The sequence below is a fragment of the Triticum dicoccoides genome, chromosome 1A (genome assembly GCF_002162155.2).
Source record: "Triticum dicoccoides isolate Atlit2015 ecotype Zavitan chromosome 1A, WEW_v2.0, whole genome shotgun sequence".
Lineage (NCBI taxonomy): Eukaryota > Viridiplantae > Streptophyta > Magnoliopsida > Poales > Poaceae > Triticum > Triticum dicoccoides.
Window position 1 is genome coordinate 405,444,362 of NC_041380.1, and position 25,691 is coordinate 405,470,052.

Here is a 25,691-nt window from a genome sequence, read left to right on the forward strand (position 1 = left end):
TGACAAACAACATATCTGAGAGTTTCAACAAGCAAATAAAAGACTTCAAAGGGCTCAATGTGCTGAACCTTTTTGACAAAATTAGGGAGATCATCACAGAGAAGTTCTATATTAGAGGACAAGTAAGTAAGCAGCTAAAGGGTAGGATTCTTCCTCATCTCATTAAGCAACTAAATGCTCTCAGCAAAACCATTGGTCGAAACAAGATTCTTTGGACAAGTGAACATGAGGCAGAAGTCACGTTGTTAGATCTCAAATTTGTCAAAAGACACATTGTCAACTTGAAAGATAGAACACGTACTTGTAGAGTTTGGCAAGTTTCAGGAAAGCCATGCATGCACGCATTGGACTTCATTTGTAGCATTAATGGTGCTGAGATTCAAACATATGTGGATGATTACTATTCTGTGGATAAGTTCAAGGCAGCGTATGCTGGGAAATCCCTTCCATGACAGATAAGTCACAGTGGATCCAAGTGGATTTGGGTTTCAAGGTGCACCCTCCTTTGCAGCAAACAGCAGCTGGTAGGCCACGAGTTCAGAGAATTAGAGGATGGCTAGAGCCCAGAAGGAAAATATTCAAGTGTAAGAGGTGTGGTGAACCTGGGCACATGTAGAAGACATGCAAGGTTCCTAATCCTGAATATATGGCGGTAGATGATGATATACCTATAGAGGATCCGTCTACACCTACAAACAAAAGGTAATGCAACAACTGCTACAACATAAGTATTTTCTGAATTTGTTTTCATGACTAATCTATCACAAAACTGATTTCTCTTGTTTGTACCGCGGGAAGAAATGTGATGAAACAACGGCTACAACAGATGGTGATGCAGCAGATGATGAAGTCCTTATCAATCTTATAAGGTAAATTACTGCACTTGCCTTAATCTATGATTACTCAATCTAAAACACATGTTGTCAATGCAGGAAAAGGGCCAGAACAACTCCACGGAAGCCGAAGGTACCTGAAAAGTTCAATACACCAGCCAAGAAGAAGACACCTGTGAAGATAGCTACGGTAGAAGAGAAGATCAAGAAAAAGACTCCTGTGAAGAAAGCTACAACACAACAGAAAACCAAAAAGAAGACCCCCGTGAAGAAAGTTGCATCACAAGAGAAAGCCAAGAAGAAGACATCTAAAGGGAAGAAAGTCAAGAAGAATGTTCCGTTTGCGCCTGTTATACCTCCACCTCCACCTCCAGAAAGGCAGCCTACAAATGGTGCAAAAAGAAGCCTTCTTTATTGGCTTGGTGGCTAGCGGCTGCCAAAATTAAATCGTGCTTGTGAACCTGTTTTTGTGAACCTATTTAGTCTACTAAATCATGCTTGTGAACCTATTTACGCAATTAAATCATGCTTGTGAACCTGTTTATGAATCTATATGAGTTGTGTTTGTTAATGCGTGTTAAATTGAGCAGAAATGCTATCGAAGTTTCTGGCCAGAACTTCTCATGTCAGTTTAAGGGCCCATATGTGCACAGAAATGGTTCATATTTGAACAGTAGGCTCATAATAGTGTTTATGATTTTCTGTAATTTTTTCAGATTTTTCTGAGAAGTTCAACTTTTGCCAAACTTTGACAAATTTGGACAAAATTTAGAATGTCAGTTTAAGAGTTCATAGGTGCCCAGAAATGGCTCATATTTGACCACTACACTCATACTAGTGTTTATGATTTTCTGTAATTTTTATAATTTTTTCTGAGAAGTTTGATTTTGGGGTAATTTTTGAAATTTTTGGCACCCTAGAAGACCCAAATATGCTGCTGAAAGTTGGAAACAGGGGCAGTATGGTAAATACTTTAGTACAGACCGGAATACTTGTATTATTGAACTGTTATTGTTTCAAGTTGAGAAAATGGCATGGATAGGGGTATAGGAAAGTTGTAGTGGCATATTTCCAACTTGAGTTTTTGTAATGGCATTTTTCCAACACGTGAAAATTGTAGTGGCATAGATCCAATTAACCCTTTTCTTGAATATGTGGGAGAAAGGGTTTCTCAAACAACACTTGTCAAATCACATGGAGCAGCCAACCACAAATGGTTGAGGTATGGTGGCTATTTATAGCCATCGAGCAACCAAGTGGTCTGAAATGACCATTGGAGGCGCACTTCAGCGTGCACACGACACGTGACCAACGGTCTGAATTTCAAAGTTAGGTGCGTGTGTACTGACTTGCGGAACAAGTCATCCAACTCCTGAACGTGGATTTTTAACCCAAGGCTCCCGAAGACTTAACTTCGACACTGAGGCTAAATGGATCACTTCGGAGAAGATTTCCAAGTATGCACTCGCTGAAGAATTAGGTTCGATTGAGCACACACACAAACACTTTAATTTTGCTTTCACTTAGGCCCGACATAATAGTACGGTTTGCATGCCATATGACTCTAGTATGCAAAATTCTACACAACAACTTCCAATTGTTCAATGGGCATTCTGACAACTTCAATGCTCTCACAACATTTTTAGGGGTAATATTCCATAGTTAAACTAAATCAACATGGACTTTCATCTTTGCATACTCACAAACACATTAATCCCTTATTTTTTATCATTAATCATCCAAAACTCACAAAGGGGTTTCTAGATGCACTTACAACAACGGCATCATCAGGCCACACTGTGTCTAAACGAAATCATCTGAACAACTTTGCTGGAGACTTCCACGTGGGCAACTCGCCTGCAACACTATTACAAACACTGATGGGGAACTTGACGAGGGGTAGTGACTTCAGAACCTTCCTACGTCGCGTGTAAGGTATCTCAAGCCATATTTGCTCATGCTCACCCTGTGTGAAGGGCTCATGCCCAGGCGGACACTTTTCTTGTGCCTGCCACCCCAGGTTTCCTTAAAGGGAGTCGTGCAACTACCAAAAAGAAAGGAGTTTGAAGTTTGCACACTAAGAAGGTCAAGACGGAAGATGGCGACCACACAAGACCCCTATGTAAGGGCATTCCTAGGACGGATGGGAGACTTCTTCGACTCTGAAAACTCTAGAAGCGTAGGCATGGTTGATTAGTAGTTCTGATCTAGACACCCCGTCAAGATCGTTCACCTTCAACTCCGGCGACTAGACCTCCAACTTGCCGCACACGCCATTGTGCACCCCATTGTAATCACTATTGACTATAATCCCATATAAGGAGTAGGGCCATTACTCACACACGAGAACGCGAACATATAGGCAAACTTTGTGTCTTTGTTCATCTCATAACTTCTCGAGTTGATGCCTTATCCATTTGTTTCTTTCAGCTCAAACTGTTTGCCGAAAGGAAAATACGAGTTCTACCTGAACTTGGGCACCAACTAGCCAATCAAATTATATTTTATCATTTTTGAAGACGTTGCTGTAGAAAAAGCCGACTTAGTCTACATGCTTTTTAGTTGTGATTGTTCAACGGTGGTTGCATTTGTTTTGCACTCCACTTAATAAATAATAAATATTGTTGTGTGCATCGATGATGCAGAGACCACGGGTTAAACTCCTTTTTTGGAAGAAAGAAATAGCCGAGGCACACCAGTAAATTAAAAACTTGTATTGAAATTAATGAAGCCAGAGAGCTAGAATTCAAGCCCACAGACCCAGGGTCATCCATAAAATTACTTAGGTTCGCAGATATTCCATTAGCTCGAGCTAGAAGATTATCTGTAAACACCACGTGTGGAGCTTAATTATGGGAGTTTCATGTATGACGAATTTGATGACGTGTTTATGCATGGTTTCAGTACCCTCTCAACAGAACAAAAGAAAATCAGTGAAATTCACGAACGTACCTACTCGTACAATATTTATTAAATGTATTTTTAGTTGATTTATTAAATGTATTTATCATTATACTGAATGTACAGCTTTCTTATTTATCAAATCTGAATGTACACCTATGAATTTACTTCATGGTTATCCTTGGAACAAAACCATCTGTGATCTGTCTACCTAACAAACATGATCGAATTAATTGCTTTCAATAACAGAAAACTAGAACTAAGGAGGTGTTTGGTTTCAGAAACTTTTTTGTGTAGGGACTAGAAAAAGTCCTCTTAGAGACTTTGTTATCAAACGGGAGGGACTTTTTAGGGACTAAACTAGGCATTTGGGTCTAAATGAAGAAGACTCTCAAGGAGAGTCTTTTTGGGACTTTTTGAGACTTTTCCAACAATGCCCCTCCATGCACCCATTGGCCCACCCCCCATAGTGTTATTTGATTGTTATTTTTCTATATATTAGGGGCAACATGGTCATTTAATAACCTCTAGGAAGGGACTAGGAACTTTTTAGTCTCTGGAAACAAATAAGGAAGAACTTTTCAGGGACTAGAGACTTTTTAGTTGGGATTAAAAAAAGTCAGAACCAAACACCACCTAATCCTCAATTTCTCTGAATAGGATTAGAGTGGGACAGTTGCCGCATGTCTTTTGCAGCCTTGGCCCACACATGTTCTTGCCTTGTCCCGGAGAAAAAGGTAGCAGTACTGCGACTTTTTCCTGAATCTATCTGAAGATTGCGATAGACATTTACAGTCCAAGTGTGATCGAGTTATATGCTCCCTTAATAAATTGATGGGCTAATCAATTTAATCAAGGCCGATATCGGTCACCAAACGAGTGATGTTTCAGTTTTATCTGCCGTGGTTAATGAGAGGGCACAAGGCAGTGCTTGGCAACGGAGTAATTGCAATCGTTCTCATATACTTCCTCCGGTCCTTTTTACTCTGCATATTAGGTTTGTCCGAAGTCAATCTCATCCAACTTTGACCAAGTTTATATAAAAATTATAGACATTCACATAACAACACCAATATCATTAGATTCATCTTGGAATATATTTTCATTTTATATTTATTAGATATTATAGATGCTAATAATTTCTAATATAAATTTGGTCAAACTTAGCAAAGTTTAACTTTTGGTAAATTCAATGTGCAGAGTAAAAAGGACTGGAGGGAGTAACAAGGGAAGAGCCACACACAATTCCAAGCAGCACTCAATTCCACAAGATTATAATTCTACCAGGGGAAATAATTCTTATGGCGGTGAAATAAGATTACTCATAGTGAAGAGTAACTTATACTAAAAGCGTGTTGCGCGCTTCCTTGCGCCGGCTCCTCCCTTGCGCCTCCTGCCCATCGACAACCTTGGCGCACACACACCGATCACTTACCAAGAGGGCCCACCAAGTGGTAAATCCCTCCACACAGCCCAGGAGAAGCCGGGTCAAAATTGAGATACACAATTCAAAATTAGCAATCTCACTTGATTGTGAGGCTTCTAAATTAGGGAGCATAGTGATATACTCCCTCCGTTTTTAAATATAAGTCTTTTTAGAGATTTCATTATGGTTTACACACGATTGTGTATAGATGTAGTTTAGAGTGTAGATTCACTCATTTTGCTCCGTACACAGTCTTATTGGAATCTCTAAAAAGACTTGTATTTAGGAACGAAGGGAGTAGGAGACTAGTAGTGTTATGCAGCCCATATTCATACGAGTGTATCCGTTAGCTCAACACCAAAAAGCTATATAATATTTCTATTGGTTCTGATACTATATTAAGCTATATAACACCAAAAAGTTTAACCATATGAGTGAGTGAGAGAGAGAGAGAGAGGACCTCATTATGCTCCAACAGTTCCCTGTTTATATTTATAAAAGAAACTTCTAATGTATTTTAAAGTCGGCTCCATAGGATCCCGATTCGTTAAAAAAGGAGAAGGTTGTCCAGTTAATTTGTTCTGCGTTGAACTGAATTATGCATGCATAGCCCAATCTCATGTTTGAGATGAGTGATTATAACCAGTAAGTGCTACTACTCGTGGGTTTTCTTTTCCATGAGAGAAATTCTCATGGTTTGTGTGCACTACGTGACGCAGAGAGTAAGAGCATCTCTAATGGCTTGTGCAAATGCTAGCTACCCGTCGTCCACATTTGGACAACCAAGCCACAATGTCTAAACCAAAAATGTTGGCTCATGAGCTCAGCCATTCACCAATTCGGAGCAATTGGAGGACGTCGGCAGGGAGGCGGCCGCGCCGGCGCTGGACACGGAGGTCGTTGCGCCTGGACCGCCGCCTCATCAGGGTTGAACCTGTTGCTATTGTTTATTTCTCGTAAATTATATAGGGTGTTGCTAGTGTTGAACCTAAAATAATTTCGCGGCTGGTTTATTTTCTCCTTTATATGTCTTGCGGATGAAAAAAATAAATGAGAACAACTCAGAAATGACCAACATAAGATTTTTAGAAAATATAGCTGCTATAAGATACTATTAAAATATATGAAAGAGAATATAGACATCATGTATATAGACAATCCGCTGGAAAACTTAGGTTGTCTAAAAGAAAAAAAAATTACACCATTGTATATGTAGATATAAACTATCAAATTTAGACAAGCCACTAGGGATGCTTTAAGGGCAATGGCCAGTCAGCCCATCGATCGAAAGCTTTCACTGATAGTTGTACTTTCCTTTGTAAATTAATATAAAAATATTTGAATCACTAAAGTAATGATCTAAATGCTTTTGTATTTATTTACGAAGGGAGTACTTACATACTTAGATGGCGATCGATTTTATAATTTTTGAGACTGCATCTGCATGGAGACGGGCAACCAACCGTCGTTCACCGTTAGACCTACCGCATGCTAATTAAATACGTGCAGGCTACGTACCCTTATCCACGGAGGTCTTAGCTGAAAGCTAAGTTAACAAGTACGTATCCACTCCAATCATCTACCACTACTACTAATTGACATGGAGTTAACGAATGCTAACCGTTTGTGTACGGCGGAGAGGGAGAAGGGAGAAGGCGACGTGTATGTCTCGGTCCGTATGGCTACACATGCATGTGGCGGGCGGGCGAGCGATCTCCATCGACGCGCGACCACCCAGCTAGCTAGCTGCATGGTCGAGGCCCGAGGGAGACCAGTCACCCGACGGAGGCTTGTACTCTTCCCGCTCGCTCAACGGAGCCATCCGACGACATATGTACCGTACTGACATGCAAGAGGTGTACGCAGGTTACACCCCCAAATGGTGCATGTCCTTTTAGCAGGTGATTGATCGACTGCGAGGGCGTTTTAATTAGGTGGCCTAATAGTGATAGCTAGGGGATGGTTCATCAGAATTCAAACAGAGCAAACCGTACGTCGATGCCAACGAGAGATGGGAGGTCGTTGAAAATAATAGTCCAGGGATCGAGTGCCTTTTTGAAAAAATTGGTCGTGATCTTACCTGATTACTACTGCGCGCCGGTGAGGATCGAAGGGGTGAGCGGCGCGGTCGGGAGAGAGTCGGCGGCGTTCGGTTTCCTCATTCTCTTTTGACGTACTACGTCGCAGCGGCTGCTGAGAGCTTTGCTTTTAGGTGTGAAATGCGTGACCTACACTCTAGCTCCTTCTCGCCCTGTTGCACTTTGCACCATCTACCTACCGTGCTGCTCTTGCCGGGCTGAACCTGGCTGGGTGTCTTTCGGTAGCGCATCCCCTTCAGCTAACTGGCATGGACAACGGCAAAACGGTCGAGGATTCGGCTTGGCTTTTTTTTCCCACCGTAATCCTGCTACGTACTCCCATCCTACACTCTAAAATATGTTTATATACATTCGTATGTAGTTTGTAATTAAATCTTTTAAAAGACTTATATTTAGAATGGAGGGAGTAGTTTCTCTAATGGATATACAACTAGGGGCGAAAATAACACACAAGTTCGAGAGATAAACGAGTACTTGTTACTGTTTTTATGAAAATGATCCTGATATATTATAAAAGTTCACCAAAATTACAAAGCACCTCAAACATAATAAAAATTACACCGAGGTGCCAGAAATATCGAATAACCACTACCGCCGCCATAATGAGCCGTCAGCGCATCAACATCGCATCTCCCTTACTGCAGCCAGCTTGACCTTGTCAATAACAGTTGGGAAGTTTTCGTGCATGTATCCCTAATTAAGAATCAGTGGCCTAATGCCGTAGGCGTCGTGAATGAACTCTTAAATCGATCGGAAGCACCTGAGACCAAAACTCATCGCCGCAACGCGACAAGAAACCCTAACATCGTCGCCCCAACGAGACAACAAGAATCTACTAGGAGCTCCATTGATTGTGTCTAGACGAACGAACTTGATGAGAATGGAGCATGGGAGACAAACTCGAGGACAAAGCGCCGCCAACTTCTTGAGCGCCACACCTGCAAGGTCTAAAGAAACTCTAATCTAAACTACTGGCAGGATCGAGGCACCGGGACTCCCATCACCGCCACCGACCGCGAAAGCGACATGCAAAGAGAAGGCGAATCCACGTGCTCGCCGGACAAGCCTGAAGAGAACAAGTTTGCTGAAGATTTAACTCATTAGCCAAATGAGTTTACCGAGAGTTAAATACAGTTAGTGCATCTTAGAAGGCATCTGTCTAATTTCAACCACCATATGCCCATGGATATATTCGGACATGCTCGCGGGCAGCAAAAGACTCTGCCAAAAATCCCCTTGGGGAGGTTTGAGGACTGTCTTGAATATTCGCTTCGTTTAAAAAAAGAAAGGGGATCATTGTTTTCTTGTACTACTTTTTACAGCTACAAAAGCATCTCCTCGATTGTATAGATACATGATCTTTGGCACTCCCATGAATATGCAGTATTGTACGTAATAATACAGTTTTGCTACTGAGACTTCGTTATTTTTATTTTTATTTTGAAACAAGGCAAAAGATTTACCATTTTCATTGATTAAAGGAGAAGGTTTAAGACAGATGACCGCAAAGCGGGAAACAAATATCTACTCTCACGGCATTACAATACTCAAGTGGGTGGCACCAACAATAGCCTAAAAATGGGCCTCCTCTTTTATCTTCGCGATGAGCACCATCGTCGTAGCGGCGGTGTTACGGAAAACCCTTCCATTACGCTCTTTCCAAATCTCCCAAGACATGAGCATGAACAAGGAGGCGGTAGCCTTTCTCTGATCTCCACGCTCAACCACATTTCTAATCCACCATTCTCGAACCGAAACCTTATTTCGCCAGCTCCTCACCACATCACCATGTATACCAAGCCATGTTGCAATCTCGATCCAGACATGCTAGGAGTGTTGGGGAACGTAGCATAAATTCAAAATTTTCCTACGTGTCACCAAGATCTATCTATGGAGTCATCTAGCAACGAGGGAGGAGTGGATCTACATACCCTTGTAGATCGCGCGCGGAAGCGTTCAAGAGAACGGGGTTGATGGAGTCGTACTCGTCGTGATTCAAATCACCGATGATCCTAGCGCCGAACGGACGGCACCTCCGCGTTGATCTCCTCCTTCTTGATCCAGCAAGGGGAAAGGAGAGGTTGATGGAGATCCAGTAGCACGACGGCGTGGTGGAAGTAGCGGGATTCCAACATGGCTTCGCCAAGCGCTGCGGGAGGAGGGAGATGTGTCATGGGAGGGAGAGGGAGGCGCCAGGGCTTCGGTCAGATTGCCCTCCCTTCCCCCCACTATATATAGGGCCAAGGGAGAGGGGGGGCAGCCTTGGCCCTTCCTCCAAGGAAGGGTGCGGCCAAGGGAGGAGTCCCTCCTCCCCAAGGCACCTCGGAGGTGCCTTCCCCCTTTAGGACTCTTCCTTTCCCTCTTCTCTTGGCGCATGGGCCTCTTGGGGCTGGTGCCCTTGGCCCATATAGGCCAAGGCGCACCCCCCTACAGCCCATGTGGCCCCCCGGGGCAGGTGGCCCCACCCGGTGGACCCCCGGGACCCTTCCGGTGGTCCCGGTATAATGCCGGTGACCCCGAAACTTGTCCCGATAGCCGAAATAGCACTTCCTATATATAAATCTTTACCTCCGGACCATTCCGGAACTCCTCATGACATCCTGGATCTCATCCGAGACTCCGAACAACTTTCGGGTTACTGCATACTAATATCTCTATAACCCTAGCATCACCGAACCTTAAGTGTGTAGACCCTACGGGTTCGGGAGACATGCAGACATGACCGAGATGACTCTCCGGTCAATAACCAACAGCGGGATCTGGATACCCATGTTGGCTCCCACATGTTCCACGATGATCTCATCAGATGAACCACGATGTCAAGGACTTAATCAATCCCGTATACAATTCCCTTTGTCTATCGGTACGATACTTGCCCGAGATTCGATCGTCGGTATCCCGATACCTTGTTCAATCTCGTTACCGGCAAGTCTCTTTACTCGTTCCGTAACACATCATCCCGTGATCAACTCCTTGATCACATTGTGCACATTATGATGATGTCCTACCGAGAGGGCCCAGAGATACCTCTCCGTTTACACGGAGTGACAAATCCCAGTCTCGATTCGTGCCAACCCAACAGACACTTTCGGAGATACCTGTAGTGTACCTTTATAGCCACCCAGTTACGTTGTGACGTTTGGCACACCCAAAGCACTCCTACGGTATCCGGGAGTTGCACAATCTCATGGTCTAAGGAAATGATACTTGACACTAGAAAAGCTTTAGCATACGAACTACATGATCTTGTGCTAGGCTTAGGATTGGGTCTTGTACATCACATCATTTTCCTAATGATGTGATCCCGTTATCAACGACATCCAATGTCCATGGTCAGGAAACCGTAACCATCTATTGATCAACGAGCTAGTCAACTAGAGGCTTACTAGGGACATGGTGTTGTCTATGTATCCACACATGTATCTGAGTTTCCTATCAATACAATTCTAGCATGGATAATAAACGATTATCATGAATAAGGAAATATAATAATAACTAATTTATTATTGCCTCTAGGGCATATTTCCAACAGTCTCCCACAGTTCACATCGCTATGTGATTAACACTCAAGGTCACATCCCCATGTGACTAACACCCAAAGAGTTCACTAGAGTCAATAATCTAGTTCACATTACCATGTGATTAACACTCGATGAGTTCTGGGTTTGATCATGTTATGCTTGTGAGAGATGTTATAGTCAACAGGTCTGAATCTTTCAGATCCGTATGGACTTCGCAAATTTCTATGTCATCTTGTAGATGCAACTACTACGCTACATTTGGAGCTATTCCAAATAACTGTTCTACTATACGAATCCAGTTTACTACTCAGAATAATCTGGATTAGTGTCAAAATTTGCATCGGCGTAACCCTTTACGACGAACTCCTTTTTACCACCTCCATAATCGAGAAAATTCCTTAGTCCACTAGTTACTAAGGATAACTTTGACCGCTGTCTTGTGATCCATTCTTGGATCACTCTTGTACCCCTTGACTGACTCATGGCAAGGCACATTTCAGGTGCGGTACATAGCATGGTATACCGTAGAGCCTATGTCTTAAGCATAGGGGACGACCTTCGTCCTTCCTCTTTCTTCTGCCGTGGTCGAGCTTTAAGTCTTAACTTCATACCTTACAACTCAGGCAAGAACTCCTTCTTTGACTGGTCCATCTTGAACACCTTCAAGATCATGTCAAGGTATGTGCTCATTTGAAAGTACCATTAAGCGTTTTGATCTATCCTTATAGATCTTGATGCTCAATGTTTAAGTAGCTTAATCCAGGCTTTCCATTGAAAAATACTTTCCAAATAACCCTATATGCTTTCCAGAAATTCTACGTCATTTCTGATCAACAATATGTCAACAACATATATTCATCAGAAATTCTATAGTGCTCCCACTCACTTCTTTGGAAATACAAGTTTCTCATAAACTTTGTATACACCCAAAATCTTTGATCATCTCATCAAAGCATACATTCCAACTCCGAGATGCTTACTCCAGTCCTTAGAAGGATTGCTAGAGCTTTGCATACTTATTAGCATCTTTCAGGATTAACAAAACCTTCCGGTTGTATCACATACAACCTTTCCTCAAGAAAATCGTCGAGGAAACAATGTTTTGACATCCTATCTGCAAGATTTCATAAATAATGCAGTAATTGCTAATATAATTCCAACAGACTCTTAGCATCGCTACGAGTGAGAAAGTCTCATCGCAGTCAACTCCTTGAACTTGTCGGAAAACATCTTAACAACAAGTCGAGCTTTCTTAATGGTGATACCTACAATCATTGTCCGTCTTCCTTTTAAAATCCATATGTACCTAACAGCCTTACGACCATCAAGTAGTTCTCCCAAAGTCTACACTTTGTTTTCATATATGGATCCTCTCTCGGACTATATGGCCTCGAGCCATTTTGGAATCCAGGCCCACCATCGCTTCTCCATAGCTCGTAGGTTCATTGTTGTCTAGCAACATGACTTCCAAGACAGGATCACATACCACTCTGAAGTAGTATGCATCCTTGTCATCCTACGAGGTTTGGTAGTGACTTGATTGAAGTTTCATGATCACTATCATAAGCTTCCACTTCAATTGGTGTAGGTGCCACAGGAACAACTTCCTGTGCCCTGCCACACACTAGTTGAAGAGACGGTTCAATAACCTCATCAAGTCTCCACCATCCTCCCACTCAATTCTTTCGAGAGAAACTTTTCCTCGAGAAAGGACCCGATTCTAGAAACAATCCTTTATTGCTTTCGAATCTGAGACAGGAGGTATACCCAACTGCTTTTGGGGGTCCTATGAAGATGCATTTATCCGCTTTGGGTTCGAGCTTATCAGCCTGAAACTTTTCCACATAAGCGTCGCAACCCCAAACTTTTAAGAAATGTCAGCTTAGGTTTCTCTAAACCATAGTTCATATGGTGTCATCTCATCGGAATTATGTGGTGCCCTATTTAAAGTGAATGTGGTTGTCTTTAATGCCTAACCCATAAACTATCGTGGTAATTCGATAAGAGACATCATGGTATGCATCATATCCAATAGGGTGCAGTTATGATGTTCGGACACACCATCACACTATGGTGTTCCAGGCTGTATTAGTTGTGAAACAATTTCCACAATGTCTTAATTCTGTGCCAAACTCGCAATTCAGATATTCATCTCTATGATCATATCATAGATATTTTATCCTCTTGTCACGACGATCTTTCAACTTCACCCTGAAATTACTTGAACCTTTCAATAATTCAGACTCGTGATTCATCAAGTAAATGTACTCAACATCTACTCAAATCATCTGTGAAGTAAGAACATAACGATATCCACTACATGCCTCAGCACTCATTGGATTGCACACATCAAAATGTATTACTTCCAACAAGTTGCTTTCTAGTTCCATTTTACTGAAAACGAGGCTTTCAGTCATCTTGCCCATGTGGTATGATTTGCATGTCTCAAGTGATTCAAAATCAAGTGAGTCCAAACGGTCCATTTGCATGGAGTTTCTTCATGCATATATACACCAATAGACATGGTTCGCATGTCTCAAACTTTTCAAAAATGAGTGAGTCCAAAGATCCATCAACATGGAGCTTCTTCATGCGTTTTATACCAATATGACTTACGTGGCAGTGCCACAAGTAGGTGGTACTATCATTACTATCTTTTGGCATGAACATGTGTATCACTACGATCGAGATTCAATAAACCATTCATTTCAGGTGTAAGACCATTGAAGGTATTATTCAAATAAACAGAGTAACCATTATTCTCTTTAAATGAATAACCGTATTGCGATAGACATAATCCAATCATGTCTATGCTCAACGCAAACACCAATCTCGATGGTAGAGGGAGCGTGCGATGCTTGATCATATCAACATTGGAAACACTTCCAACACATATCGTCAGCTCACCTTTAGCTAGTCTCCGTTTATTCCGTAGCTTTTATTTCGAGTTACTAACACTTAGCAACCGAACCGGTATCTAATACCCTGGTGCTACTAGGAGTACTAGTAAAGTACACATCAACACAATGTATATCCAATATACTTCTATCGACCTTGCCAACCTTCTCATCTACCAAGTATCTAGGGTAATTCTGCTCCAGTGGCTGTTCCCCTTATTACAGAAGCACTTAGTCTCGGGTTTGGGTTCAACCTTGGGTTTCTTCACTAGAGCAGCAGCTGATTTGTCGTTTCATGAAGCATCCCTTTTTGCCCTTGCCCTTCTTGAAACTAGTGGTTTCACAAACCATCAACAATTGATGCTCCTTCTTGATCTCTACTTTTGTGGTGTCAAACATCGCGAATATCTCAAGGATCATCATATATGTCCCTGATATATTATAGTTCATCATGAAGCTCAAGCAACTTGGTGGTAATGACTTCGGAGAACCATCACTATTTCATCTGGAAGATCAACTCCCACTTGATTCAAGCGATTGTTGTACTCAGACAATCTGAGCACAAGCTCAACAATTGAGCTTTTCTCCCTTAGTTTGCAGGCTAAGAAAATCGTCGGAGGTCTTATACCTCTTGACGTGGGCACGAGCCTGAAATCCCAATTTCAGCCCTCGAAACATCTCATATGTTTCGCGATGTTTCAAAAACGTCTTCGGTGCCTCAACTCTAAGCCGTTTAACTGAACTATCACATAGTTATCAAAATGTGTATGTCAGATGTTCGCAACATCCACAAACAATGTTCGAGGTTCAGCATACTGAGCAGTGCATCAAGGACATAAGCCTTCTATGAAGCAATGAGGACAATCCTCAGTTTACGGACCTAGTCCGCATAATTGCTACTATCAACTTTCAACTAAATTTTTCTCTAGGAACATATCTAAACAGTAGAACTGAAGCGTCTGCTACGACATAATTTGCAAAGACCTTTTGACTATGTTCAGGATAATTAAGTTCATCTTATGAACTCCCACTTAGATAGACATCCCTCTAGTCATTTAAGTGATTACATGATCCGAGTCAACTAGGCCGTGTCCGATCATCACGTGAGACGGACTAGTCAACATCGGTGAACATCTTCATGTTGATCGTATCTACCATACGACTCATGCTCGACCTTTCGGTCTCTTATGTTCCGAGACCATGTCTGTACATGCTAGACTCGTCAAGTCAACCTAAGTGTTTCCCGTGTGTAAATCTGGCTTACACCCGTTGTATGTGAACGTAAGAATCTATCACACCCGATCATCACATGGTGCTTCGAAACGACGAACTTTCGCAACGGTGCACAGTTAGGGGGAACACCTTCTTGAAATTTCAGTGAGGGATCATCTTATTTACTACCGTCGTTCTAAGTAAACAAGATGTATAAACATGATAAACATCACATGCAATCAAATAATAGTGACATGATATGGCCAATATCATATAGCTCCTTTGATCTCCATCTTGGGGCTCCATGATCATCTTGTCACCGGCATGACACCATGATCTCCATCATCATGATCTCTATCATCGTGTCTTCATGAAGTTGTCTCGTCAACTATTACTTCTACTATTATAGCTAACGGTTAGCAATAAAGTAAAGTAATTACATGACGTTTATGTTGACACGCAGGTCATAAATAAATTAAGACAACTCCTATGGCTCCTGCCGGTTGTCATACTCATCGACATGCAAGTCGTGATTCCTATTACAAGAACATGATCAATCTCATACATCACATATATCATTCATCACATCCTTTTGGCCATATCACATCACATAGCATACCCTGCAAAAACAAGTTAGACGTCCTCTAATTGTTGTTTGCATGTTTTACGTGGCTGCTATGGGTTTCTAGCAAGAACGTTTCTTACCTACGCAAAAACCACAACGTGATATGCCAATTGCTATTTACCCTTCATAAGGACCCTTTTCATCGAATCCGATCCGACTAAAGTGGGAGAGACATACACCCGCTAGCCACCTTATGCAACTAGTGCATGTCAGTCGGTGGAACCAGTCTCACGTAAGAGTACGTGTAAGGTCGGTCCGGGCCGCTTCATCCCACAATGCCACCGAATCAAGATTGGACTAGTAACGGTAAGCATATTGAACAAAATCAACGCCCACAACTACTTTGTGTTCTACTCGTGCATAGAAACTACGCATAGACCTAGCTCATGATGCCACTGTTGGGGAACGTAGCATAAATTCAAAATTTTCCTACGTGTCACCAAGATCTATCTATGGAGTCATCTAGCAACGAGGGAGGAGTGGATCTACATACCCTTGTAGATCGCGCGCGGAAGCGTTCAAGAGAACGGGGTTGATGGAGTCGTACTCGTCGTGATTCAAATCACCGATGATCCTAGCGCCGAACGGACGGCACCTCCGCGTTCAACACACGTACGGAGCAGCGACGTCTCCTCCTTCTTGATCCAGCAAGGGGAAAGGAGAGGTTGATGGAGATCCAGCAGCACGACGGTGTGGTGGAAGTAGCGGGATTCCAACAGGGCTTCGCCAAGCGCTGCGGGAGGAGGGAGATGTGTCATGGGAGGGAGAGGGAGGCGCCAGGGCTTCGGTCAGATTGCCCTCCCTTCCCCCCACTATATATAGGGCCAAGGGAGAGGGGGGGCGCAGCCTTGGCCCTTCCTCCAAGGAAGGGTGCGGCCAAGGGAGGAGTCCCTCCTCCCCAAGGCACCTCGGAGGTGCCTTCCCCCTTTAGGACTCTTCCTTTCCCTCTTCTCTTAGAACATGGGCCTCTTGGGGCTGGTGCCCTTGGCCCATATAGGCCAAGGCGCACCCCCTACAGCCCATGTGGCCCCCCGGGGCAGGTGGCCCCACCCGGTGGACCCCCGGGACCCTTCCGGTGGTCCCGGTACAATGCCGGTGACCCCGAAACTTGTCCCGATAGCCGAAATAGCACTTCCTATATATAAATCTTTACCTTCGGACCATTTCGGAACTCCTCGTGACGTCCTGGATCTCATCCGGGACTCCAAACAACTTTCAGGTTACCACATACTAATATCTCTATAACCCTAGCGTCACTGAACCTTAAGTGTGTAGACCCTACGGGTTCGGGAGACATGCAGACATGACTGAGATGACTCTCCGGTCAATAACCAACAGCGGGATCTGGATACCCATGTTGGCTCCCAAATGTTCCACGATGATCTCATCGGATGAACCACGATGTCAAGGACTTAATCAATCCCGTATACAATTCCCTTTGTCTATCGGTACGATACTTGCCCGAGATTCGATCGTCGGTATCCCGATACCTTGTTCAATCTCGTTACCGGCAAGTCTCTTTACTCGTTCCGTAACACATCATCCCGTGATCAACTCCTTGATCACATTGTGCACATTATGATGATGTCCTACCGAGAGGGCCCAGAGATACCTCTCCGTTTACACGGAGTGACAAATCCCAGTCTCGATTCGTGCCAACCCAACAGACACTTTCGGAGATACCTGTAGTGTACCTTTATAGCCACCCAGTTACGTTGTGACGTTTGGCACACCCAAAGCACTCCTACGGTATCCGGGAGTTGCACAATCTCATGGTCTAAGGAAATGATACTTGACACTAGAAAAGCTTTAGCATACGAACTACATGATCTTGTGCTAGGCTTAGGATTGGGTCTTGTACATCACATCATTTTCCTAATGATGTGATCCCGTTATCAACGACATCCAATGTCCATGGTCAGGAAACCGTAACCATCTATTGATCAACGAGCTAGTCAACTAGAGGCTTACTAGGGACATGGTGTTGTCTATGTATCCACACATGTATCTGAGTTTCCTATCAATACAATTCTAGCATGGATAATAAACGATTATCATGAATAAGGAAATATAATAATAACTAATTTATTATTGCCTCTAGGGCATATTTCCAACAGTCTCCCACAGTTCACATCGCTATGTGATTAACACTCAAGGAAATATAATAATAACTAATTTATTATTGCCTCTAGGGCATATTTCCAACAAGGAGAACCTACATTGGAAGAGAAGGTGTGCTGCGGTTTCCTGGACTTGCTTGTAAAGCGGGTAGAGGTTGCAGTTCGGCCATCCACGACGGTGCAATCGATTGGTTGTCCAAACTCTATTTTGAATTATAAACCAAGCAAAAAAATTGCATTTCAGAGGGGGCCAACACTTCCAAATAGCAGCATTCATGATGCTTATCGTGTGTCCCGCAAACTGCGCCATATAGGTCGTCGACGCCAAGTATTCTCCATGAGACGTGAACTTCTATAGGATATTATCATGCGCACCATTGTCGAGAGTAACAAAGGATAGCTTTTCCCATAGCAAGGCGAACTCCTGGATATTCTCCATGGTGAGCCCATGATGGATATCAATCTGACTAACCCAATAATTATTGAGGAGAGCTTTTTGGACCGAGATAGATTTCTATTCTGAGAGGTCAAATATCTTTGGGGCAATATCTTTGGGTCTCATGCCGTTGAGCCAAGATGATTCCCAGAACTTTGCCTTACATCCGCTTCCAACACTAACCGTGGTGGTTGCCACAAACTGGTCTCTATCATCATCATTGCACGGTGTTCCCGTCCCAGCCCAAGTCTTGGCGGGGTCAGCCCACTCATACCAAAGCCATCGCAGTCGAAGGGCAGTATCAAACTTCTCAAGGTTGAGGATGCCCAAACCACCGAAGATCTTGGGCTTGCAGACGAGTTCCCAGTTGACCTTACATTTTCCACCGGTCACTTTATCGCAACCCGCCCAAAGATAGGCATGCCGCAAGCTGTAAATCTTCTTCCTCACTTCCGCCGGCAATTGCAGGAGTGTAATATGATATATAGCAATGGCGGTAAGCACTGCCTTGACCAAGACGACATGGCCTGGCATGGCCACATGTTTGGCAACCCAAGGTGGTAGTTTCCCCGCAACTTTATCCTCTAAGAATTGAAAGTGAATCCTCTTAAGCCTTGAAACCTAAAGGGGAAGCCCCAAATATCTCATAGGGAAGGTGGACCGAACCGCTGGGAAGGCTTGCAGGACGTCGTCAAGGTTAATGTTACCGCAGCGAATGGGCGCAACTACACTTTTGGCACAACTAGTGACCAATCATGTAACATCACCAAAGGATGCAAGAGTTGAAGCCAGGAACTGGATGTCATTTTTTATTGGGGTAATGAAAATGGCAGCGTCATCGGCATAAAACGACGCACAGATGGGTCGACCTCTGAGCGGTTGAAGATGACCTTGAGAAGTCGCCTTGGCAAGGATGTGGTGCAACGGGTCAATGGCAAGAACAAATAGCAATGGGGAGAGGGGGTCCCCTTGACGAAGGCCTCGACCATGCCGAATTGGGTCACCGGCAATACCATTGAGCAACACAGCGCGAAGATGCCAAGGAAAGAAGGGCAGAGATCCAATCTCTGAAGCGACTTGGGAAGCCATGGTGGCGCAGCAAATCCATGAAGTAATCCCAACACACCGAATCAAAAGCATTCTTTATGTCAAGATTGAAAAGCAAAGTTTGGTGTATTTGTGCGTTGGAAGCGCCTAGCCAAGTTGTGCACATACATAAAATTGTTATGAATACTTCTTTTTTTGATGAAAGCACTCTATGCATTGGATACTAGTTTGTGCATATGAGGAGTGAGCCGTGTGGCCATCATTTTTGCAATGATCTTAGCAATATGATGGATGAGATTAATTGGTCGAAAATCTGAGATGTCCTCTGCACCATCTTTCTTTGGAATGAGAGCTATGTTTTCCGAGTTCAGCCAATTCAAGTTGGAGACATGAAGGCTAGAGAAGTTGTTGATGACCTCCATGATTTTAGGTTGGACTATTCCCCAACACTCTTTGAAGAAGGCTCTGGTGAATCCGTTAGGGCCTGGGGCTTTATCACTAGGGAGGGCAAAGATTGCCGCCTTGACCTCCTCCACCGAGAAAGGCATCGCCAAGTCCGTGAGGTCACAAACTGGAGCAAGGATGGATTCCCAGTTGAGGTCCATAGCACGGGGCACCCCTTCTTTTATGGCCTTCCTAAAGTGTTCTTGTGCAATCTTCTTCTTATCCTCGTGGTCTGTGACCCATCCATTGTTATGTTTCAACCGATGAATACAAAAAAATCTTCTTCTCTGGTTGATGTGAAGGTGGAAGAAATGCGTGTTGGCATCACCCTCTTTGAGCAAAGTAACCCAAGAGCTTTGTCTCTTTCTAGCTCTCTCAAGAACGGCAAGGGCCACAATCTTTCTTTTGAGCTTCCTCCGAAGGTCTCTCTACTCAGAGATCAATATTCTACTCTCTTGGGCCAAATCCAATCTAAGAATGATGTCAAGGGCCATGTGAAGTTGGACCTTATGGTTTGAGAAGATCTTTTTGCTCCAAGTGCGAAGGTGTTGACTAACTCTTTTTAGCTTGTGAAAGAGGATTTGACATGGCTTGACATGGGGGACTCTCTTATTCCAAGCATCTTGAACAGTCTTCTTGAAGTTAGGCATCTTGATCCAAAAGTTTTCAAAGTGGAAGCATTTTGGCCGGGAGGGCCCCGCATCACTAGCAAGGAGTAGAGGACAGTGGTCGGACAATGAAGATGACAATGCGTGGAGAAGGTGGGAGCCAAACTGAATGTCCCAATCTTCATTGCAAAAGAAGCTATCAAGTTTGCTCATGGTCTGGTTTACTTGCTCATTGCTCCATGTGAATTTCCTATTCTGCAAGTGTATCTCCTTTAGCTCACAAGCATTGAGGGCGTTGCGGAAGCGGACAATACGGCTGCGATCGATATTTGTACGGTTCTTATCTCTGGCCCGATAGACTTGGTTGAAGTCGTCGGTGACAATCCATCTCGTGCCAACAGGAGGTTTTTGTCCAACCATTTCAAAGAAAAAGGCATCCTTCAAATTGCCTCTAGTAGGGCCATACACGGTTGTGATTTGGAAGGATGTGTTTGATCCAATGATAGTCACCATGGCCGAGAGGAAGAAGTCCCCAAAGCTCACATTATCAATATTGACTAGGTCTTCATTCCATAATAGAAGAATTCCTCCACGGGTGCCATTCGCGGGCCGCTCAGTGAAACTTTTCAGACGGTGGCTGCCGAGGAAAGTAGCAATAAAAGGATCCACGGCTGCAAGCTTGGTTTCTTGAAGACATACAATGTTGCAAGAAGTGGAGGCGATGTTTTCATGTACAGTAGAACGACGGTCTGGGCAGTTCAATCCACGAACATTCCAATTCAAAATGCATAAGTTGTTATCTTCCATTAGAAACTAACAATACATCAATCATCAGTGTAGAAACATCATCATGCCGTCGTCGTGGCCTCCTCACTTCCCATGGCATGTAGGTCTGGGGCCGTGTCGCCACCATGCTCAACTAGAGCGTCTTCGACAACAGTGGCCAGGCCACAGTCAAGCTTGAATAGTGCACGCAGAGCCGCCACCACAATGTCTGGCAGTTTACCATTGAACAACGCGACATACTTGTTGATGGCCTCCTCGGTCATCATTTCACCTTCCTCTATGATACCCAGCCTTTGGCAAAGCAGCTTCTCCGCTAATTTTGCGATAGCATCGATCGGTTCTTGGCCTGGAGCCGCGGGCTGCTGCGTCCCACTGTGAAACTGGAGATACCAACCAAGGTCTTCCTTCTCGTTGGTGGCCTTGGCAGGGTTGATCTTGGCGTTGGCGATGGCAGCAGGGCCTGCTGACAAGGCACAAAGATGGGGGTGCTCTGCTCTGGCTGGTCGGAGCAGTCCTCCTGGGAGCTTTGAGGAGCAGAGACGACCCTCGCTGGCAAACTTGGGATCGGAGAAGTTCTGGACAGGCGAAGCAAGCCAGAACGGCGCGTCAGGGTGCAGCCATCCAGAAGAGGCGGCGATGGCTGCAACAGATTAGTCGGCCCATTGCGTGTTGGCGACCTCATTCTTCTGATAGAAGGCGTCCACGGCGGGGAGGTGGTGGGCGTTCGTAGTACAAAGACAGGGGTGCACGTCGGGCTGTCGGTGGATGGAGTCGCGCCCAAAGAGGAGCCTGTAGTCGAGGAGGTTGCACGGCGCATGAGATGAGGGCGGCGAGCAAGAAGGCCAGACCGGTGGCGTGTTCGACGCAGGCAATCCCAGGCCCGGGTTCACGCAATGCAGCCAATCAGGAGCAGTTGAGGAAGGGCGCAGCTCGATGATGTCCTGGAATGTAGTGCGAGGAGAAGGTGGTGATCTTTCGTTGCTCCCAGAGCCAGCTGACGAAGGTCTCAGCTCGATGATGTCTCAGTGAGTAGTGCGCGGAGAAGGCAGCGGTGACCGACCACGAGTCTCAATGTTGTGCGGGCTGGTACTGTTGTTTCTTCGGCGCACGCTCCTATGTCTCAGTCGATACTATAGTCTTTTAATTTCGTATGGACATTCGTGCAAAAAATTCTTTTTACTTTTTTCTTTTTTTTTCTTACTCCCTCCAGTCTTTTTTAGTCTGTATATAAGTTTTGACTCAAGTCAAAGCATCTCTACTTTGACCAAACTTATTTAAAAAAGGATCAACATTTACAATGTCAAATCAACATAGTTAGATTCATTACGAACTGTAGTTTCACGGAATATATATTTAGTATGATAAATGTTGATATTTTTTTAATATATATTTGGTCAAACTTTATAATGTTTGACTTGACCAAAACCTAATACGCGAAGTAAAAAAGACCGAAGGAAGTATTATACTATATCACTTGACTAAGACTTGGTTAAGTCTTAGTCGACTGAGACCTAACCACACCCATAATAAAAAACAGATGAGAGCCCGTCTATGAAACCACGGTAGGTGGTGCTCGGCCGAGTGAACCCGACCGCTCACGTTAGCGCATCCCCGCCGCGACAGACGGCGACGCATTTAGCCTTGTTTTCACCTGGAGCCGTCCAATGCGGCAGTCGGTAGACTGGACTCCGAGACCGAGAGTGGGCACGCACGGGCGCGCGTCGTACCGCTCTAATCCGAACGGAGCCAAGCAAGCAGGATTTCATCGGTGCGTGCCGTGGGCGGCGTGGCATTCGGTGGTCACGCCCCCAGCAAAACAACAAGCCATCGTCGAGGCCCCCCTCCCTCCCTCCTCTCCTTCCAGGTGGCCGCGCGCCCAATATCCTCCCTGCTCCTCGCTCCTTGCTCGGTTATCCGCCTCTTGACCCCGAGCCTTCCTCCTCTCCCCTCCCTCGCGCCATCGCTCCACCATATTGTGCCGCGCGCTTGACCAGCCCAGGCCCCTCTCCCCGTTTCGGAGCTCCATCCGTGTCGATCCATGGGGAGGCTGTGCTGCGCGGCGGCTGCGCTGCTGCTGCTGCTCGCCTGCCTCAGTTTCAGCCTTGGCGCCTGCAGCTCCGATGCTCAGCGAGGTATGTCGGTGTGTGTACCTCTGCTGCAGTGCTGCTGCTGAAGAAACATTGCTGCTATTTGATTCTTGTGCGTGTTCATGTCATTGGAGCAAGCTTCTTCCCTTTTTTTAGTTTACTTGCTTGTTTTTGTTTCTTTAAAGTTGAGATGTATAGTGATGGTAATTAAGTACGAACTCTCTCACTGTAGGATGGGTGAACGACCGGGAGGAAGATGCACGCCCCGCAGACAGGTGAGATCTCTCTCACCATACCTTTCATGTTCTGTGCAGGAAGGCTCTGAATTTCAGTGTCACTGGGAGGAAATAGAGTGTAAAATCTCGTGAAAGCCATTATAGTAGTAGCATGAAATCTTCCTTCGTCTAGGCAGAGTAGCTTGGAAACTTCTTCATCTGCATGTTTCGTGTTTCGTCATCGCAACATTCCACTCTCCATTTTAAATTCGCGAGGAAAACGATTAAAAAACACTTAAAATACTGCAAAAACATTCTTCGCGGCCATCTTCTCAGATTGCATCGCATGGATAAACACCAATAAGATCTGAGGTGGGAATGGCGTGTCGGCTGTCAGAGACGGACAGCTGAACCACCGAGCAACCCTGGTTGGTGCATGTCCGTCGTCCAATTGTTCTTCACCGCTTCTGCTCACTCCCATCTGCCGACTCCAATCATTGGCAGGCGTGTAGTCCAGGCGGTACACATCCGAGAAGCTCTGCCACAACCAACCAGGTACAGTTCCAAGCAGTCGACGGCGTTCCCGCAGTGGCCACCCTGGCCATGGGCACCGGCACCGACGCCGACGCCGAGTTCTCCGCCGTTGCAGGGTGCTGGCTCCCCGTCAAGCGCCCCCGCACCGTCGCCGGAGGTCGCCAAGCCTCTGGCAGTGCCGCCTCGGGACGTCGAGAAGCCTGCGCACAGCATCACGGTGCCACCGATGCCAGCCACGGTGGTGGCCCACGGCGCTGCAGCGGTCGGAGAACCGTCGACTGAGGCAGCGGGGCACGCTCCTACCAGGCGGCGTGTCTATGTCATCGCCGGAGCAGGAGCTTCCCTCCTTGTGGCCATTTCGGCGGCGCTGTTCGTCCTGTGCTACCGGTCCAATAAGGTGGTCACCGTCAGGCCGTGGGCGACCGGCCTCAGCGGGCAGCTGCAGAAAGCGTTCGTGACAGGTTCGGCTCGCCCCTGAAAACTGTGCCCAAGTTTCCATCTGTGCTGCTACGTGGCTCGCTTCTTTTCTTGGAAGTGATTGGGAGATGGCTGCAGGCGTGCCGTCGCTCAAGAGGTCGGAGCTCCAGGCGGCCTGCGAAGATTTCAGCAACGTCATCGGCTGCCTGTCGGATTACATGATGTACAAGGGGACGCTGTCGAGCGGCGTCGAGATCGCCGTCATATCGACGACGACGAAGTCCGGCAAGGAGTGGTCCAAGCACTGCGAAGCCCAGTTCAGGAAAAAGGTGGCTGCAAAGCTAGGATGAAACTGAACAAATTAGATAGTATTACCCTGAAAATAAATAGACTTACCTTAATGAACTTAGTAATGATGGGCATTGTACTGTTTCAGATAACAAGCCTGTCCAGAGTTAACCACAAGAACTTTGTGAACCTGCTGGGCTACTGCCAGGAAGAGCAGCCGTTCACAAGGATGATGGTGTTCGAGTATGCTCCAAACGGCACCCTCTTCGACCATCTCCATGGTAAGATTAATGGAGTTTCATCCATCAGACGTTTTTACAAGAGCTGTAGCAGATTAACTAACAATGGTGTGGTTCGCTGCAGTGAGGGAAGACGGTCACCTGGACTGGCCGACGAGGCTGCGGGTGGCGGTGGGGATCGCCTACTGCCTGGAGCACATGCACCAGCTGAGCCCGCCAGAGATCCTCAAGACGCTCGACACGTCCACCGTGTACCTGACCGACGACTTCGCGGCCAAGATTGCGGATGTCTTCTTCTGCTCGGACGACGCCTCGTCGACAAGGGCGGAGATGGCGAGCCTGCAGTCCCTCCTGGCTCTGTCCGACAGGGAGAGCGTTGTGTACAGCTACGGCATGGTGCTGCTGGAGATCATGTCCGGCAGGTTCACGGCGTCGGCCGGCGGCCTGCTGGAGGGCTGGGCGGCGAGCTTCCTCCGAGGGGAGAGGCAGCTGAGGGACGTCATGGACCCTGGCCTGAGCTGGAACGCGCCCCGCCAGGCCGAGACCGTCAACAGGCTGGACGGCGTGATACGGTCCTGCACCGACCGGGAGGCGAGGCGGCGACCCGCGATGGCAGAGGTGGCGAGGCGGCTGAGGGGGATCACGGCCATGCCGCCGGAGGCGGCCACCCCCAAGGTGTCGCCGCTGTGGTGGGCTGAGCTGGAGATCATCTCCACCGAAGCCACCTGAAGGAGCTGAGCATACAGGTTTGCTACAAGAGTTCGTATACCAACAGTTGAAATCGCAGTGTGTGCAAGTGGTGTAGCATAGCATAGTGACAAAGGTGTGCTTGTATTTTCGCTTCACTACAGACCTTGTAGTTTGTCCAGATTTTGTAACCAGACTGCCTCAGTGCATACTGCAGCTCGCAGAAACACCATGCAGAAGAGACATCAGCAGCAGCATAGCGTGCATGC

At 45.6% G+C, this 25,691-nt stretch overlaps 1 protein-coding gene across 1 annotated transcript; it reads left to right on the plus strand.

Annotated features, from left to right (window-relative positions):
* Positions 1-22,721: 22,721 nt before the first annotated feature.
* LOC119276084 (probable inactive receptor-like protein kinase At3g56050) lies at positions 22,722-25,661 on the plus strand. The gene is made up of 6 exons (XM_037557070.1): positions 22,722-23,087; positions 23,275-23,317; positions 23,762-24,252; positions 24,347-24,537; positions 24,645-24,777; positions 24,860-25,661. The coding sequence occupies exons 1-6, from the start codon at positions 22,994-22,996 to the stop codon at positions 25,462-25,464; spliced, it is 1,557 nt and encodes a 518-aa protein (XP_037412967.1). The 5' UTR covers positions 22,722-22,993; the 3' UTR covers positions 25,465-25,661.
* The last annotated feature ends 30 nt before the right edge of the window (positions 25,662-25,691 follow it).